This window comes from Bombus huntii, chromosome 8 (genome assembly GCF_024542735.1).
Source record: "Bombus huntii isolate Logan2020A chromosome 8, iyBomHunt1.1, whole genome shotgun sequence".
Lineage (NCBI taxonomy): Eukaryota > Metazoa > Arthropoda > Insecta > Hymenoptera > Apidae > Bombus > Bombus huntii.
Genome location: NC_066245.1, coordinates 6,030,790 through 6,048,442, shown reverse-complemented (window position 1 = coordinate 6,048,442; position 17,653 = coordinate 6,030,790). Strand labels below are relative to the sequence as shown.

The window sequence follows — 17,653 nt, the reverse complement described above, 5'->3', positions numbered from 1 at the left end:
ATCGGTTTCCAATTTTTCTACGTGCGCGTGACTCTCTATACGTCCTGTCCTTCCTTTTTTCGTCGTTTTATTTTACGTATGCGCCTCGCTTCCACTTTGTTTGCTCCCGTTTGTTTCTCGCGAAAAAGACAACTCCGGCTGTCTAATCGTCGATGGCCGGCGCGACATCGGCAGCGTCATCGAGACAAATTAGACGGATCGCGGAAACGTATTACGCGAACAATGGATTCGTTAGCGAGCACGCTTTAGTTTTTTGGTCGATTCCCTTGGCCGAAACGCACGAAAATTTGACCGGAATATTGAAAAGTATCTCGGTCGTACTCCAGCGGGTACGTTCTAACGAAAACAAAAAGACGAGATAGGAAGGAAAAAAATAAACAAGAAAAAAGGAAGAAACGAACCCCGACGCTGGTACAACGAAACGTTTCGCTGGAGAGAAACGGTAACTTCGTGAAATATCATGCACGCTCAATTTCACTTTGTCGAAAGTTTCTTCGTAGTCCCGGTCATTATAACGACGCTTTGTTATCCATCGTCTCGTCGTACTATAGCTCTCTTACTCGTAGCTCGCTTGCTCGCTTGCACGCGTGCGAGTGCGTTCGCTCGACCACGCTCGAAACTCTAACTTTATGAAACAGCTCGCGGAAGCGTGGCTCTGGCTCGGCGCGACTCGGCGATCGGGCTTGCGTCGCGTCGTTTCGCAAAAAAGAAACCTGGAAACCGAAGGTAGTGTAAATTGAGCTTACAATCCAATCAGCCGCCCCTGCCACGCCGCCTCTGCCACTTCCCTCCCGCCCCCCGCCTCCCCCTCCTCCTCCTCCCGCTGGTATCTCGGGCTCTGCTCGAGGTTCGTCAGCTCGAGAGGCGTAAAATAGAAGCAAAAGGAGGCGGGAAAAAAAAGTGGAAGGGAAAAAAGGGAAGAACGAAGGAAGATCGCGCGATGAGGAGCTGAAGAGAAGAGAAACGAAGAAAGAAGGGGGATGGTCAGGATCAAGGAAAAGGGTGGCTGAGAAAGTGGGAGCGTAGGGCCGCAGAAATAGCCCCGGAGGGTTGATACAGTGTCAGCGAGCGAAGAGAGAGAGAAAGAGATGGAGAGGATCGAGAGAACTCGGCAGCACACAGATATTTCCAAGTACATTTTTGATGGGATTTTTAAATGAGCCCCAATTGCGTTAAACGTTACGGTGCTCGACTTAAGGCAAGATTTCCTTAAACGATGTTTCAGATTCTGGTTGGTCTGCCTCGTTAAGGGGTGAAGATTAAGCCGGCGACGTCTTGTACTTCTTTTTTCGTCGCGGCCTGCTTGTGGATCGTATTAATCGTATCGTACCGTCCATTTCACTCTTGAAATCTATTCGAATTCTTACGACATCCTGTACCGTTATCCTGCCCATCGAGTATCGATTCACTGCCGTTGGAAAATTGGTCGACGTAGTTGCGAAACAGGAATATACAGCTTCGACACGACCGTCGCGTAATTCGCCAAGCTAGTTTCTCGTAGAAAAAATCAAGCTCGAGTAAAGCGAGAAGTGTAAAAGCGTGTAACGAGGGGACGAACAGCGTTGTTGTATGAGATTCGTAGAGGAAAGTTGCAGTGTAAATCGCTAGATGGTCAACTAGTTGATACTTGGTTGTGTGCCACGAAATCGCCGGTATACTTCGTACTTTACGCGCTGGCCGAGAGGGCAAAGGAAAACCTTGAAAAAGAGACGGAAGATAGGAGAGACGGCAGGGCGGAAGGGTGACGGGCTGTACGCGAAATGACGTAAAATAAATTACGCCGAGTTTAAATGTACTTTTACAGCTGCGATGGCGCGGGTTTTACACCGGAAACTTTGAGACCGACAGTCGTAGAAAACACGGTGATACGAAGAATGAAACGAGGAGCATCGTTTTATCCTGATGAGCGCGGAAATTGACGCGTCTCGCGGGGACTGTCGGGCTGCACGCTGATGCTTTCATCGTTAATTTAATCGCAAAATTCTGTTCCAAGTAAACACGAACAACATTTTTCCTTCCATTTCTCAAACAGAACGAACACGACGTTGTTTCTTTCGCGATGTACTACTACCGGTACGTAGTTGAATCCGTCGAGATCCATTTAAATTCGTGTCCTTATTTATTTCCGTCTCTCGATAAGCGGGATTTCCAGTTAAATTCGATTTCCATTACCAGATTCGATCCCGTTGCAACGTATACTCTCGGTATCTTCTAGAATTGCGTCAGACACTCGCTGGATCATGGTTCTTTGGCTGTGAAAACGGATTTCGTTCGACTTTACCGTATCATTCAACCGCCTGTTCTCCTCTCGGGGATAAAAGGGATACGGAAAATTTGATCCGTCGCTATGTTTTCCGTGTGATACGATAGTTCCACGTGGTAATCGATCATTCGTGGCATTTGAAACGACCACTAGATCCTATTTACTAGGCGTTATAGATTCCCCACGACTCTCGTCAATATATTATACTTGTTACCCGAGTTCGATTATCGCGTCTCTCTTTCTCCGTTGCTCGTTCTTCGGTTCCCTGTCTGGTCCGGTCGTTAATGGATACTTATCGAATTAAAAGTTCGGCGTGCCATGCAATCTCGCGGTGCTAAGAACCTAATTGGCATTTAATCCCGTTAGCGGGGACGTTAACACCCTCGGACGATCTGGCCAGTCCCCCGGCGTTCGAGTCCGATCGAGAAGCGTTCGTAACCTTTCCGGTAGGGTACGGTCGCGGCAAACTATATCTCGTTGTAGCCAGAGTATTTTACGAAGTAATTAATTCCCGGAAAACAAGTATACGTACGCGTGAACAACACATCGATGAAATTGTTTAACGATGCTTGGCGACAGCAAGCTCCGTGCTTCCGGCGTCGTGAACCAATACACCGATGAGACATAATTATGTTTGACGAACGTCAATGACATCGTGTTGCGCAATTTACGCGGCAACACACGTCCAAATATGATACATACACGTTGATGTCTAGACATGTACTCATAATTTCCCGGATGATATGCCAATATTCTATCTGTGTCAACAAGAATATCGTTAGCTTACTGTTTACGAGATAGATACAGATTATCGCTAGAGGTAGAGAGAGAGAGAGAGAGAGAGAGGAGAGAGAGAGAGAGAGAGAGAGAGTTTCAACAGGCCAGGCTCTCTGCATTCCTCCACGAAGGCTCCGACATAATAAAATGGAAATATGTTGCACGAGTATACACGGAGAAGGCTTTTCGCTGAACGCGTTGAACTTGCCTTGTTCAGTGGAACGCAATAATTATTCGCTGCTTAACCGCTGTGCATCGTCAAACCGACCCTGCCGTATCGGATTATTTTACGGTTACAACGAGCGCGCATTGTAAGCGCCCGTTCATTGTAACCTCCCTCTCTCGTATTTTTTTTTTCTTTTTTTTCGTCTGTTTTTCATCCGTTCTACTCTTTTTCCCCCTCTCTTTTATTTTTGTTCGAAGCGGGAGGTTGCTCGATAAATATTAAATCCGACGATAGACGATTAAACGCGCGTCAAAGCCGATCGAACGGAAAAGAAGCAAGCATTCGATGGAATTGATCAACCGAACAATGTCAACTATTTTCTCTCTCGTTTATTATCTGCCGTACGTTCACGATCGAAAAAAAGTCTCACACGGCTGCGGGCGACAAAGCTCGGAATTAAAGTTTTATCTGAACGATGCCGCCGAATCTGTCGATTCCAATTTCAAACTATTCCACATCAAACGATGTGCTTGTTAATAGCGCTATCGGAAAAGATCGATATCGGGTGACCACACGCAGCTTTATGCGAAATTTCGTGTCTCTGTTATGGATATCGATAAATATTCACGCGAAAGGAGTACCATTTATTGGCAAACAAAGAGATGTTTCAATCGGCCAGATTGCAACATTCACGGTATACAAATTGTTATTTGCTTATCGAGAGAAAGCGTTCATTTACGTTCGATTGGTCGACGGGCCATTACGTACTAGTATGACTAGTTCACGTTTATTTATAAACACCGTATCGACTTCCGTTTCCGAGACAATCGAAACAGCAAGGGCGCATGGTATCTGTTAATTCGAAGGAGTAAAAACAATCGTCAACCGAGCGTTTTCGAGTTTTCGTACTGTAATATCGTAGAATAGATTTGAATCAGAGATCGGTTGAAAATAGAAAAAAACCGTGTACGTCGTCCTTCTATGGTTCGTTTACATTTAAGAACGCCTATGTGACTAAAGTCATCTAGTTCTTACAGAGATATGAGAAAAACAATAAACAACGTTAGAGCAGAAGGACGGTTTCGTGTTTCAAGGGCGGACGACCGAGAGGTCAGAGTATGCGAGTCGAAAAGCGAGTGTGTTAGAGGTTTCGAGTTGTCGAAGAGTAGAGTCGTTAGAGGTTTCGAGTCGTCGAAGAGTAGAGTCGTGAGAATTGATAGAGTTGTTAGAGAGAGAGAGAGTGTGTGTGTGTTAGATTCGTTGTGACGAGAGTGATCAAATAACTGTAAAGTTATTTGATATAGATACGAGTATTGCATTTAGTTTCCGTTAAATAAATATCGTTCTCTGTCCAATTTATATCTGTATATTCAGTTTAATATTAATAAATTGTAAGTAATCGGAAAAAAATTTCTATCCTTATTTTTCGATATTACAGTACGATGCTACTACGACCATTGTGATTCGACGAACGATTACATACTTTGGTGATACTATCATCGACCAACTTACGTCATATCGATAATACGGAAAAGGAGAATTACCTGGTAGTGGTGTTCGTTGATCCCCCGGTGTTAGTCGTTTCGATCGGCAAGCAATTGGTCGGCAGACGTCGTCATTTGGTTGATCTTCGATCGGTTTCATCGGTTTATCGACAGTCACAGGCTGAAGTATCGCGCGTGGATTGGACCAGAAATCGGTGATGAGTAAGATACTGGCTGGTTTGCTGGATCGTGAGATGCCTTGGAGAGGTTAAGCGGAAGATGAGCAGGGTAAAGTACGCGTAGGTGGCGAGAGCGAGGGAACGGGGGAAAAAATCTGGCTGGAAGGTAGTAGGTGCGGAAGCGCGTTGAACCGAGTACGTGCTTTCCTTCGAGAGTTTGGCGCGCGACTGTGCTACTGAGGCCAACCCGGGCCACCATCAACCCTCTTATGGCTCTGTCCCTTCGTTCAAACCCCTCTTTACACCCCTCTCCCTTCGCGCCACTCGTCTGTCCCACCCCGGTTCGCGCTCCCACCAGAATTCTGAGCGTCACATACTCCTCCGTTTCCCTCTCTCAACCCCTACCGTTCACCCTCTTTCTCCTTCCGGCTGGTTCTCGCATTGCCAGCCTCTCTTTCCGTTCTACGGCCCGTCCTTCACCCCTTCTCTTCATCGACCTCTCTCCAGCGTCCACCTCTCCCGCGCAGCTTCATTATACCCTTTCCTCCATGAGCAGCTTCATCCCCCTTGTCTCTCTATACCACCGACTATCCTACTCTCTCACCTCTGGCCACTTGCTGGGTTACCTACCCCTACCAGCTAATCTCTCTTTCTTTCTACCCCACCCTTCGCTTCTCTTCCACTCTTTCCTCCTTCCCTTCCTTCCCCATTATCCTTTGTTCTTGCTCTTTTTCACCAACTCGTTATGTCTTTATTTCACTCTGTCGGCTTTCTTCTACCCCCGATGTTTCGTGTCGCGTTCGCTTCTTCTCTGGCGTTCGCCCGACGATCCTTCTCCCTCCGCGTCCTCCCATCCCTCCCCCCCTTTCGTCCTTTTCGTCCGTTCGTCCTCCGTCTCGATGTCTCGATCTTCGTCCGTTCTCGCGACCTCCCCGCGTTCACCTGTCCTCTATCCTGCTTCCCTATAACTTGTCATCCTTCAGTCCCGTATACCTGTCTCCGTCGTACGAGCAACCCCTTCCTTCGACCCCATCGTGAAATCACCAGCGATGTGGACCGGCGGTTAGCGACGGTGCGCGCGCCGCAATTCAAAACTGCGGTTAGAAGGGGTCGTCGAAGATAAGGATGAGCCCTAAATATAGCGACATGGTGCTTAAAAGATCCTCATCCCAGGCCCTCGGCTGCTTACCTCGCCTTACGTGCTCCTTTTAGCGCCGCCACGAATTCTCCGCACTTCCCGCTCCAATGCCCGAAAGCCAATAACCCGTTCGACATGCGTCATACGTCGTTTAGAAACGCCGAACTCCCTTCGTACGTGTGTGCTCGTTAATTTTTCCATCGATTGCTAATGGTCCTGCGTTGACGTGCAATTTGGAAAATTCTAGCGAAACCTTCGTACAATTGGCAGACTCACAGGATCCCTGCGACTCTTTGTAAGATCGATGTTGATCCATAACGACACGAAGATCCACGCCTGCTATTACAAATATATCGACTTTACCTTTTCTAATTGCCGACGGACTTTAATAAAAATTCCAGTCCGATGATACAACCGAGTTAGTTGCGAGAAATTGCGAAAGTTGCGAGAAAGTTTGCAGATGCGTCTTTATGGAGTAGAAATCGCTTTGGAGCAAAGAATATTTCGAGGTGAATATACGATCTCGTTGCTTGATGCGTAATTTCAACGATTCATAGGCGATCTCCGTGATCAAGCAACGATTCCGTTGTAACGATTCCATCGATGAACGAACGATAAACGTTTCCGACTACGTTAGATGTGTCGACGGTGTAACGCGAATCGCAGCGTGACGCGTGTATAAATAAAGATCGGCTAAGCCTCGTCCCGCTCTGTAATTACGATGGAACTAAGCTGGGTATTCTGCGGATCGGTGATCCTTGCGTCCTGGGCGCAACGCCGCCGTGGTATCTCCGCTCGGACGAAACCAATTTGGAATTAATGTAACGTCCTGCGAAATTAGCGTGACGTCCTTTCGGATAGAAACAGCCAACCTCCCGATCTTTTGGCGCAGAATCGAAAAATAATCATCGTTCGTTCGTCGATATCGTAGTCGATCGTGAACATATCTGCCTACGATCGAGACTTTGAATCGTCATCGTCGTAAATTTATATCTACTGTCGTATTACTCTATGCGATAAGTATTCGTGTCAAGTGTACAAACGCGAAGTTATTAAATCGTTGAAAATACGTATTACTACGTATTATTTAAATTTCCATTTTTTTATCGATATTTGTAAAGATCCGAATTTGTATAAAAATTCCCGATTACGTCACAAGTAATTAAAATGGAAAATCGTTTCAATAGTCGCGAAAGATCTTTCAGGGACCATGACAACTGTATCCTCTCTCGTCCAAAAAATACTTTCATCCGAGTAATATCAGGGTACCGTAGAAGCGAAGCTAAGCTCTATTATTAAATCTAATCTACCATCGTCCCATTGCATTTCGAATATCAAACGGTAAATTAGGAAGAAGGTTGCCGATTATCCATTCGCGTTGCCTGCTAAAAATCTGCGAGAACCTTCGTTTCGACCAATAACACGTTAATACGATTAAGCTACCATTCTTTCCGACGAGGCTGCTAGCGAATGCGAATCACGTGAGCGGGCTGATTCAACGCGGTAGTAGTAAGGTCAAGCCCGCGTCCACGGACAGAGGGATTACTCGCGCGAGATTAGATACTGGATCGCAATGCGTTAAATGAAAGGCGACATCAGAACAATAAGTACTCGGTACTGCTTCGCGTACGTGTGCTGGACACCAAACACTCCGGCTGCTCGTTCTATCTCTTCTCGTTAGTCCCGATGGTCGGCGTGTTTCATGTGCCATGCGCGACGATACACCTATCCGCGTGCACGAATTAATAATCCGGCGAATCGAGGAAGATTTATGTTCGACTGGGCGATGTGTGTGTTTGTGCGTGTCACCTCGAAACGAAAAAAAAAAAAAAAGGAGAGAAATCGCGGTGAACGGGAGCAACCGGCGACCATCGTTCCCGTTGCACGATGGGAAGGTGTAAACGGAGATATCGGCGACGAACGAACGAAATAATTAAATAAGTAGCGTTACGGATTTTCTGTTTTACCGTAGCGTTTCCTGTTTTTCGTAAATCTAAAAGAAACTTGTAAATTAGCATTTCGAACGAAGAAGAACGATCGTAATGAATAGAAGCGATCAGTGATCGTCGTCCTCGTTGCGTAATGTAAAAATGTAAACGAAGATTTCAATGACATATCAGTGAGTAAGTAGATGGATAATATTTTTATACGATTTTCGATATTGTAATCTTTTGTGCTTCCGATTGAATCCAAATGGAGGTTTCTAGGTCTTTGGAAAAAAAGAAGAGAAACGAGAGCGAAGAGAAACAACAACAGGCTGTTATTGTCCTCGTTAGTCGATAGAAAAGCGTAAAAGAAGATACGAATAACGTATGGGCAAAATAAATCGATAAACAGATTACGGTTTAATAAAATTTCCCTCTGTTATCGTTATCTTTTATCTTTTGATCAACCGAAAAGAAAGTTGCAGTAGGACGAATCGCGACTCAGAAATCGTCAGTGGGATGTCTAACGAGATGCATTAGGGACTCGACTGGAACGTCAAACTGTACCGGATTCCGAACATCGAGCAAGCAACACTGCAGAATGAAGCCAGTTCGCGGAAACGCAAGAGGCTGGCATCCTATTTCGCATTAGATAGCTATTGTTTCGAGGACGATTGTCTGTAGCAAAGCGTCGACAGTAGGGGGATGAGAAAACGCATTTTAAATATTCACCGATATCCAACGTGCTCGCTTGGTGCTGTTCTTCGTTCCACGGAATTGCGAAGCATCGATCGGCTCGCGATGCCCGCTGCGTTTGGAAGAAGCGAGCTATCCGATTATGCGACTCGCCGATCGAACGCTCGTCCACCATTCAGTGGTATAGCTAGAGCGATGAATATCTGGTTCGATGCATGAATTTTAATTAAAATTGTTCGCGTTTCGCGTTAGAATCTCTTTCGATGACAAATGAAGGCTGCGGTCTGGACTACGATCAAGAATCAGACTTTCGTTTTTAATTTCCCATACTCGAGGATTATTTGCTCTAATTATATGGAATTTGGTTTATTTAATTGATCCAACGAAGACAGAATAAATTATACAGTTACGGCGTATTATCAAGGAACAGGATCGTCGACGACTACGACTGACATGAAATTAGGAATACAAAAAGGAAAAGGATGGACGCGCTAAATGGACGAGGTCGAGCGTCGATGGTCTGGGTTGGGCATGGAGAAAGAGAAGAAAGTGAGACGAAAAGAGAGCTGGCACCGGCTACACAACCCTTGCCGATAAACCGACACATACCAAACCCTTTCCCCCCGGTTGACAGTTTACTCGCGGTTCACTTGTCATCGGCAAAGATACAAAGATAATTGGTCATTGGGGTATATCGTGGCGCGGGTCGGAGCGAGATAGACGTAACCAAGTACTTTGAAGAGGACAAGCACTTTGAACAGATTTGCTTTGGCCGTTGTTTCGGCCTGGTATTTTAGTTTAGATCAAAAGACTGACGATACTAGCCAATTCAGCCGTATCTAAGCTGCCGACTCTCGCTGTCTCTCTTTCATCAACGGTGTCGCCCCGCGTCCCACTGTCTATTTATCTCTAACTACGTTTCTCGGGATTTCCACTTGCATTCGCGCCATGCCTATTCGAATCCTGTTGCATATATGGAATATGCACTTTGCGTCCCTTGGCTTTGATGCCACGTATAATACCTGGCTGGTTGCGGCTGCGAAAGAGACACATCGAAATCGAGCGAAATTAATTCCCAACCAGACCTGTTACTACCTAACCGTTAATAAGATTTTCTTGTTGTCTGATTAATAGCCTGGCTTCCGGCTAATGCCAGCATTTGTCTCGTTTTCTTGGTTCGCTGGTTGGTTGGACGAGACAACCAAAGAGAAGGGGAAACGAGTCTCGCGAAAACGTAAGTGAGATAAATTCGATTCTCTCTCGTAACCGGAGTATCAGCGAGTTGTCCTTGAATTCTTCGTACGTCTGGCTTTGTACGCTTTTTCATCAGGCAAGTTCCGAAGTTCGTTCACCTTCTCGATGATATCGTCGGACGATCGAGCTCGACTTTTCAGTACCGAATATAATGCCGAGGACAGAAAAGACGCGAAGAAGTGGGAGGCAGGCAGGTAGACAGAGAGGGGAACCGATGAAAATGGTGCTACGAATGACGACGAGGTACGGGAGGCGGAGAAACGCCACTGTCGAGCCTAGGACCGACATGCATGGTTCGCAGATTTGCATCTCAATGGCAAGTAATATAAATTACACGTAATTACCACCTGGCCGTTCGAGAGAGCAGCGAATTTTATTCCGCGCTATTTCGAGCCATAGTCACTTGCTCGGAACCGTGACTGCGAGCCTCCTGGGCAAAGATCGTTTCGATTCACGCGCCAAACCAAAATTTAGTCCTTGCAAAAGACTCGCGACTTTCCGCTCTTGCTTTTCGAAAATCACGATTCACTAATTACAAATTCTTGTCCGTGAAACGGTTTCCTCAACGGATACAAGCGAATAAGTCTGATGGTAATGCGACGTCGGCTTTATTATTTAACGCATCGATTTACGATTACAATCGCGGCGACGTCCACGCCTCTCTGAGTTACAAGAAAGTTTTTCAACGAATTAAACCATCCAATTATTGTCCCCGCTTTCCAACTCAAGTAATAAACATCGAGTGCGATAACGACCCCATTCCCAGACACCGAGTAGCTAGAGGGGTTGAACGTCTTCCGCCAGTAACGTATCTAGACTGTGCGCTACTCGTTTATCGTTCTTTCCCTTCGTGTCTTGTGCAATCCAGCGGCACGTCATTATTTATTAAATAGCAGCGATAAAGAAGGAACATCGTCCTTTAATCCCGGGCTGTTGAGACACTCGTTTGACACGGTTTATCGTTATCGGATTTCACCTATCTTAGCTCGTAGACGCTAAATTAGCTAACGAGATTTTGTATCCTCGCGTCTCGTACGCTCGAATCGAAGCTTAAACTGACCTTTCTCGTAGCCTATTTCGACGCAACGTTTGGAATTAGCGAAAGAAAAGCGCCTCTCCGCAACACTGTACGTTGTTGGCCGTCCGTTTCGCGTCCTGGCGATAACATCGCGTGGCGTTTAATCTTTCAACTTTTTCCTCGAAATGCTCGACGATGGAAGTTTTCCAGTTTGCCGGGAGGAAGTAAGCCGGCTGAGCGGCCGCTAACTTCGATGCCCCGGCTCTTTTTAATGTTTATGCTTTCGAGGCGCTTAACGCGCCGCCCTCTCGCCCGCCCCCTCCCCATGAATATGGCGCTACGAACAGCTAGGCGCGCTGAGTTTTACTCGCCACGGGCCGCGACTCAGATAATTAGAGAAATATCGCTTAATAAAGTTCACTCGATGTTCGAGCAGCCCGTGTTGCTTCGAGGTAGTTGGAGAAACTCGGGGGTTGCACCTGATCCTCCACCCTCGAACGCTGTTCCAGCCGAAGCTGCCGCGGCCTGTGCGCACCTTGCCTCTCTTATTTTCCTGCTCTGCGCTTCCGAGCCCACGACGATGGGTTTACGCTGAAAACATGCACGCTGAGCACAATCGAAACTTCGCTAAGTGCCTGCCAACGGTTCGGATTAGTCGAGCCCGGTTACCTTCTCCGGCAGGAAACACTTGTAATTACACGAAACTCCAAGTTTCTCTTACTTTGATTTCAATCTAGCCCGCGTGCAGCGACGCGTAAGGTGTCGTTTAGCAACTTCCAAACGAATAATCCATTCTCGGCCTCGTTGCGAAATTATTCAGTTGCTGCTCGGATTGTTCGTTAGCTGCGCGAATCGTTCATATTTTCTCAATCCCCTCCCTCGCCCGTCGTTCTCCCTCTATCCCCATGCTGTTTCTTATTTTTTTTTTTTGTCTCGTTTGCCGGTTCGTCGTTTCTAGATCAACGCATAACGCGTTTAAACGACGAGATTTTAATGAGAGTTCACGATGGCGCGGAGGAGGAACAGGACGAAGAAAGGCGACGACGAAACAAGGATTTCGAATGGAGACGCTACCGATTTTAGAAGCTATAAGTCAACCCCGACGCGCAATTATCCCTCCTTCAGGCGTCAGGGACCCTTTCTATCATCGTTCGCCACGGGATTCCTGCCGTGATTCGACCCCGCAGGGTTATAACTTCTGAAAATGACAAAAAAAAGAAAAAAAAAGGCAGGGGGAAGAAAAAGACGGGGAGAAGGCAAAGGCGGAGATAGGAAGAGGAAGAGAAGCTTACCGGGACCATCGATTCACGGACTTTCAAAAAGATTATTTATCCTTTGGAACATGCGGAAATACCGCGACCATTCTACGTTCTTCAGCCGTAAATAAAAAGGCATCTACGCAGCAATAACTGTAAAAACTTCAAAATTGTTCACCGTCGACAACTTCGTTTCCCTATTCAACAGGTATTCAAGATTCAACATCCTATTTATCGATCATCCTTATAGCGTATTACTTGAGACGTCGGAAAGCCTTTAACCAAGCAACTTCTAAACAAACTTCTCGTACAGCGGCACGACAAACCGTTGGAAAATGAATCGCGGATGAAAATCGTGGGAAATCAAACGATGTACAGAGTAGCCTACGTATATCGTCCTCTGGAAGAGAACGATTTACGTAGCGCGGTCTAACGAACGTTCTAACAGATGATACATCCTTGCTCGCAGCTGGAAGTTCCTGCAACGTTCGCCCCTGACCATTGTCCCGGTTAAAAGCGGGGTTGCGCGACGCGAAAGGGTCATCTCCAATTCGGTCGACATCTCGACGAAAAGGGGGTGGTATCCCGTAGACGCGTGCTAGCGTGACTCCTACGACTGATATCGGTTGGCAAAGTAAAGGCTTTGACCGAGGTTTCGTGTATGTAAATATATATATTGCGGCCTGCTCTGCGACGATGTCTACGACACCGTGCCCGGACTAGGGTTCCCTATCGATCTAGTAGCTTGTCCGAGTCGCTGCAATCCTAGAAGAAGAGGAAAGAAAGAAGCTGCCGGCTCCGTCGAGGATTGAACGCGGAACAAGGCGACGAGTGTGCATCGGGGTTATCCGGATTTCCTTCCAGTGGATAACGAAATCGTTCTCCCTGTATACATTTTTCTTTTCGTCTGTAATTTCTTGCGAGTGACTCGTCCGGTTGTGTTATATCTTCGTTCGTTCTCCTTTTTTCCAAGTTCGACTGGTTTACACACAGTCCAATTACGAGAGATTGCCAACTTTTCAAGTAAAATGAAACAACGTTCTGGTCGAACGGTGGAAGCGGTGCTCGATTAAAATTAAACGAGGCCGACCGATCGATCCTTGGTTTTTCGTGTAGATACAACTCGGCCTATGTGTCGATGAATCGCGTTCTATTTACGGTCAGTTTGGAGGCAACGAGGACGAGGGTCCGGCGCAAAGGGCTAAAAAAAATAGGAGATGACGATGATGACGACGACGACGACGACGACGACGACGACGGCGACAACGAGCAACTACACATTCGTCCGTGGACGAACGGAGGGGTTTGGTGTATCCATCTGGAAACACTTGGACGGCCACGCTCTACCCTGCTTGCGTCATTACGCTCGCGCACCTTTTCTTTCGCACTTCCGTCTAATTGCTTTGCTTACGTGCCAAGAGAAGGGGGACACGGTGTCACGTGCCGCGGCTGCACGACAAGCAGTTCTATTACTTAAAACCGGATCTCTGGAAAATTTTTCTCGCTCCCTTTCGAGGCGAACGCGTAATCCTACAGACGTACCTTTAATTTCGTTCCGTGCAATTCCGTTTCTTCTTCGTTCTTCGTCCGTAAACGGTCGTCGACCACGATAACCAGACCACGTAAGAGGCGAGAATTTTGTTCGGTTCGTTCCTATCGACGAGCAAAACTTTGTACCTTCAGACCTGACACGATAGGTTCGATGCGTGGAAAGTTCAAAGTCAGAATACGAAGGGCAGGCGTATCGCGAAGTTCTCGCAACGATTAATCGTACGATTGATCGCGGATGACCGTGTCTGCGTAGCACGCAACAGCCGATGTGTCATCGGGTCAAAGGACAACGAGAGACTGGCCGATGCAGCAGTGCTGGCCGTCGTCGACGATACGCCGTCCTTTGGCAATAAAACGTGACGCACTGTCGAAACAGAAGAAGAATCGCGTTATGCCAGCGTGCCTCGGCTCTGTAACTATGCCGGGAGTAACCGTGACGGGTGCGGCCTTCCGGGTGAAACCGGATGTTCGTTGAAGTCTATTACGCGTTACTGTTCAACATTGTGCAATGTCACCGTTCGAAGAGTTTGTTGAAATTTAACTGGAACTCGAAGAATGGAAGACACTCGAGATTCATCGAACCGTAGTTAATGCAAAATATTACTCTTGTCTAATTTTCAAGCATCGATTTCACGCTAGGCTTGTACCAGTCGTTGCGAGCAAGCATCTTCCTCTGTTTTCATCTAGCCCGACCGAATTCGCTTTCCTTCTTTTTCTTTTAGGTGTATCGTGGATTTTCGTTCGCTCGGCGTGTTATCCAATCTACAGCTGGCCAATCTGTTTATTATACGAAGCCAGCACCGTCTCGCGTCTTAGCGATTCAATCAGGAAGCGTGGAAGCTGGTTTTTGCCCTGGAAATTCGTTAAACCCGTCGGAGGGTGCTCTCTCGTTACAGGTATACAGAAACTTTTGCCTACAGTAATTTCCTGATTTTCGCTGGGCGCAAGGTGTACTAATCTATCGATGTAACTTAATATACGTGATAATCCACTTGAACGCCGGTTGTAACTATTTTTTCTCGATCGTAGGGAAACGGCTGGAATTGGTCGAACGAACGAGAAAGATATCGCGATAGAGCCGGGCACACCAGTAGCCGTGCGCCACCGTTATATACACTGTCACAAACTTACTCGACAATAGATCGAACTGACTCGAATGATCAGCAGGAAGCGCTTCCCATTTCGTTTGTGAATAGCTACGCGCTCACACGTTTCGAGTTCTTGTGTTATACGTCGAATGAACGTAGCGAACCGGATCGCCCTAGAACCACGCTTCTCCGGGGCCTATGTTGCGGAACAAAAAAAAAAAAAAAAAAAAAAGAAAGAAAAGAAAAAAAAAGACGGTCGTTCGATTTGATCATCCGCCATCGGTGCGGACGCCTTTCATAATCGTAAGTGTCGCGTACCAATATAGAGTACTGCTGTCCCAGACAGCCACGAATCGAATCGACGACGAACGAGATGAAAGTGGAAATTGATCGATTTATCCCAATTTGCGGTTAAAAGTTGCAATCGCGGGGAAATCGTGGCCGCGATGTCGCGCCGCCGTAGATTTGCATAACGTCTGCTCGTACGTGCGGCGCGCGAACTGAATCTCGATCTTTCCGGGAATAGTCAGGGTTGAAAGGTACCCGTTGAAAAGTAGCGATTCGAAGTGCCGCCACGGTCGAGAGGACGGAGTTTTTAAATGCAAACTTGATAGCATGAATAAAAGATTTTGGCGAGGCATCCAAGTGCGCGAATGCCAATGCGATCTGACAGTAACCTAACCGTATTACGAACGGTAATTGCCGATGTAGAACGACGCTGATTGTCGTGTACGATTGTGTACGGGTAGCTAGAACCAATCACCCTGAATAACGTAGGTTTGCTTCTGTCGCCTCGCAATTACTTTCTGTCTTATTTTTTTCTTCCTTTCCTTTTTCTACTTCTTAGCTTTTTTCGGTTGCGATCTGCTCCAAGAGCAACACAATGCACAGAGTTCGATCACCTTGCGGTGATCCTTTGCCGTGAGTCTGTATGACAGGAAAGCCGAAGATTTAAATTGAAGTAATTAAAACCCAGGCATAAGAGGGGGAGTGAGAAAGTTGGGTATTGTCAGTAGGGAGCGTGCGCCTTGTTAAATTTCTCGGTCGAGCGCAAGTCTCTATTCCAAGTGGAGCGAAACGGATGGCCAATGGCCAATGATGGCGCGGTGTCCTTCTTCCGCTTCCGCGGTTTCCTCCTCGTTTCCCTTCGTCGACTTTTTCGGTACCCTTTCTGCTTCTTTTTTAAGGTCTTCTTCGCTCGCTTTCTTGTCGTCGTCGTCGTCGTCGTCGTCTTTTCCTTCTCACCCCCTCTTCTTCTCCCGTGGATACTATCTCATGGGAAATCCCTTGAAAAGGAAGCATAAAGAATCACGCAACTAACGTATGAAAAGCAACGTGATACGGTAATTTCTAAAAAAAAATCTGGCCGGAGAGCAGTTCGAATTTTTAAGGCTCGATCGACGAGGCATTGGGAAACCAGAGACTTCGTTTCGTTGCGATTCGTCAAAGGAAAAAGCAACGACGAGGGGATAAATCGCGAAAGAGGCGACATATAGAACTTCGTAGCTTCTTTGCCGGTTTCGATTTTAAGTAGCTTCGGCGTTAAGCTGATGATTCTATGCCGTGTCCCTGCTGTCGTTGGCAGACGGCAACAGGACGCCCGGCTTCTGCGATACATTTCCAATATTCCTCGACGCCTCGTTTGTATTATGTCGCTCGCGGAACTATTGACATCGACAACGAGGACGATTCGTTCGTGGTCAAAGGAATCGGTTGGATTGACATCGGATCGTGTTATTTGCTATTTATTATCGTCGCGCTGAAAGCATCGTTCGTTTTCATTTTGCCAGCGCAAAGTAGGCGAACAGAACACCCGTTAATCATCAGTTTCTCGAATGGAAATCGCTTTCGAATCCTATTTTCATCCCTCGACATATTTTTTATCTCTCCGCCGTTCTTGTTTTTCAAAATTCTATTTGCTGTGGCAATATTTTATATTAAATACGCGAGAGTTTATTTGCAACCGTAGGAGATGATGAAAATAACCAGCCGCCCCCACCCCCTGCACCTCGCCTCCAATATTATAACTCTTCGGATATTTCATTTTCCAGTACGATTGAAATCGCTGCTCACTGCCCGATATTCGTGCAAATAATGATATCGAACGGCGCGCTGCGAAATTTCTCGCTGGACGCTACTGATCGCTCCGTAGCTTCGCAGGTTAACCCTTCGTTTCGTACGCAAAAAGGGGATAGATAGAGGTGGGGGATAGGCTTTTGACGTCGTGTCATCGGCTGGCCGTATCGGTTACACACAGACATTTCGTTCATTTATAAGCGTAACGGAGGCGAGAAATTCTGAAATGCGGGCCAGTTTCGGATACTCATTTTGTATTCGCCCGACATTTACTGCCACACAATCATATGCAATTAAAATATTCATGCGTCGGTTCGATTTAAACCACCGGCGCACACAGCGACAGTTGGAAGGCTATGAAAATTTCACGGAAATTAAAATAATTCGTTTCGATGCATCGGTATAAAAGGGAAAATCCCGCACAGATACTTGTATGCATATACATCGGTAAGAGCGATATATTTGTGTGACACAGTGAAAACGAAGAGCAGCAGCGATATAAAGAACGAGGCACACACGCGTGCACACACATATGCGCGCGCGCGCGCGTTACGTCGAGACATCGTCACCGTTGATCGCCACTCTCAGACTCTTAATTTGATTAATATCCAGTTCGAGATGCGCGAACTTCTCGTCGTCTTCGATTAGTCTTAAAGAGCTAATATCCATTGATGCGATTTTCTTCAAAGCTTGCGGCCGTGGTACCTATAACGATAAGTAAGAGGATTCAGATACATCCGTTAGGAATGTTACGGTATATCCTCGTGCAAACAATGGCTTTC

General features: G+C 46.6%; 1 protein-coding gene across 1 annotated transcript in view; it reads right to left on the bottom strand.

Annotated features, from left to right (window-relative positions):
• The window catches only part of LOC126868829 (uncharacterized), a 31,202-nt gene that overhangs the window by 8,666 nt on the left and 4,883 nt on the right, over window positions 1–17,653 (bottom strand). Inside the window, exon 6 of the mRNA XM_050624741.1 lies at window positions 4,751–17,576. Within this exon, the coding sequence (XP_050480698.1) occupies window positions 17,421–17,576 (156 nt within the window). The 3' untranslated portion in view covers window positions 4,751–17,420. The remainder of the gene's footprint in view (window positions 1–4,750; window positions 17,577–17,653) is intronic.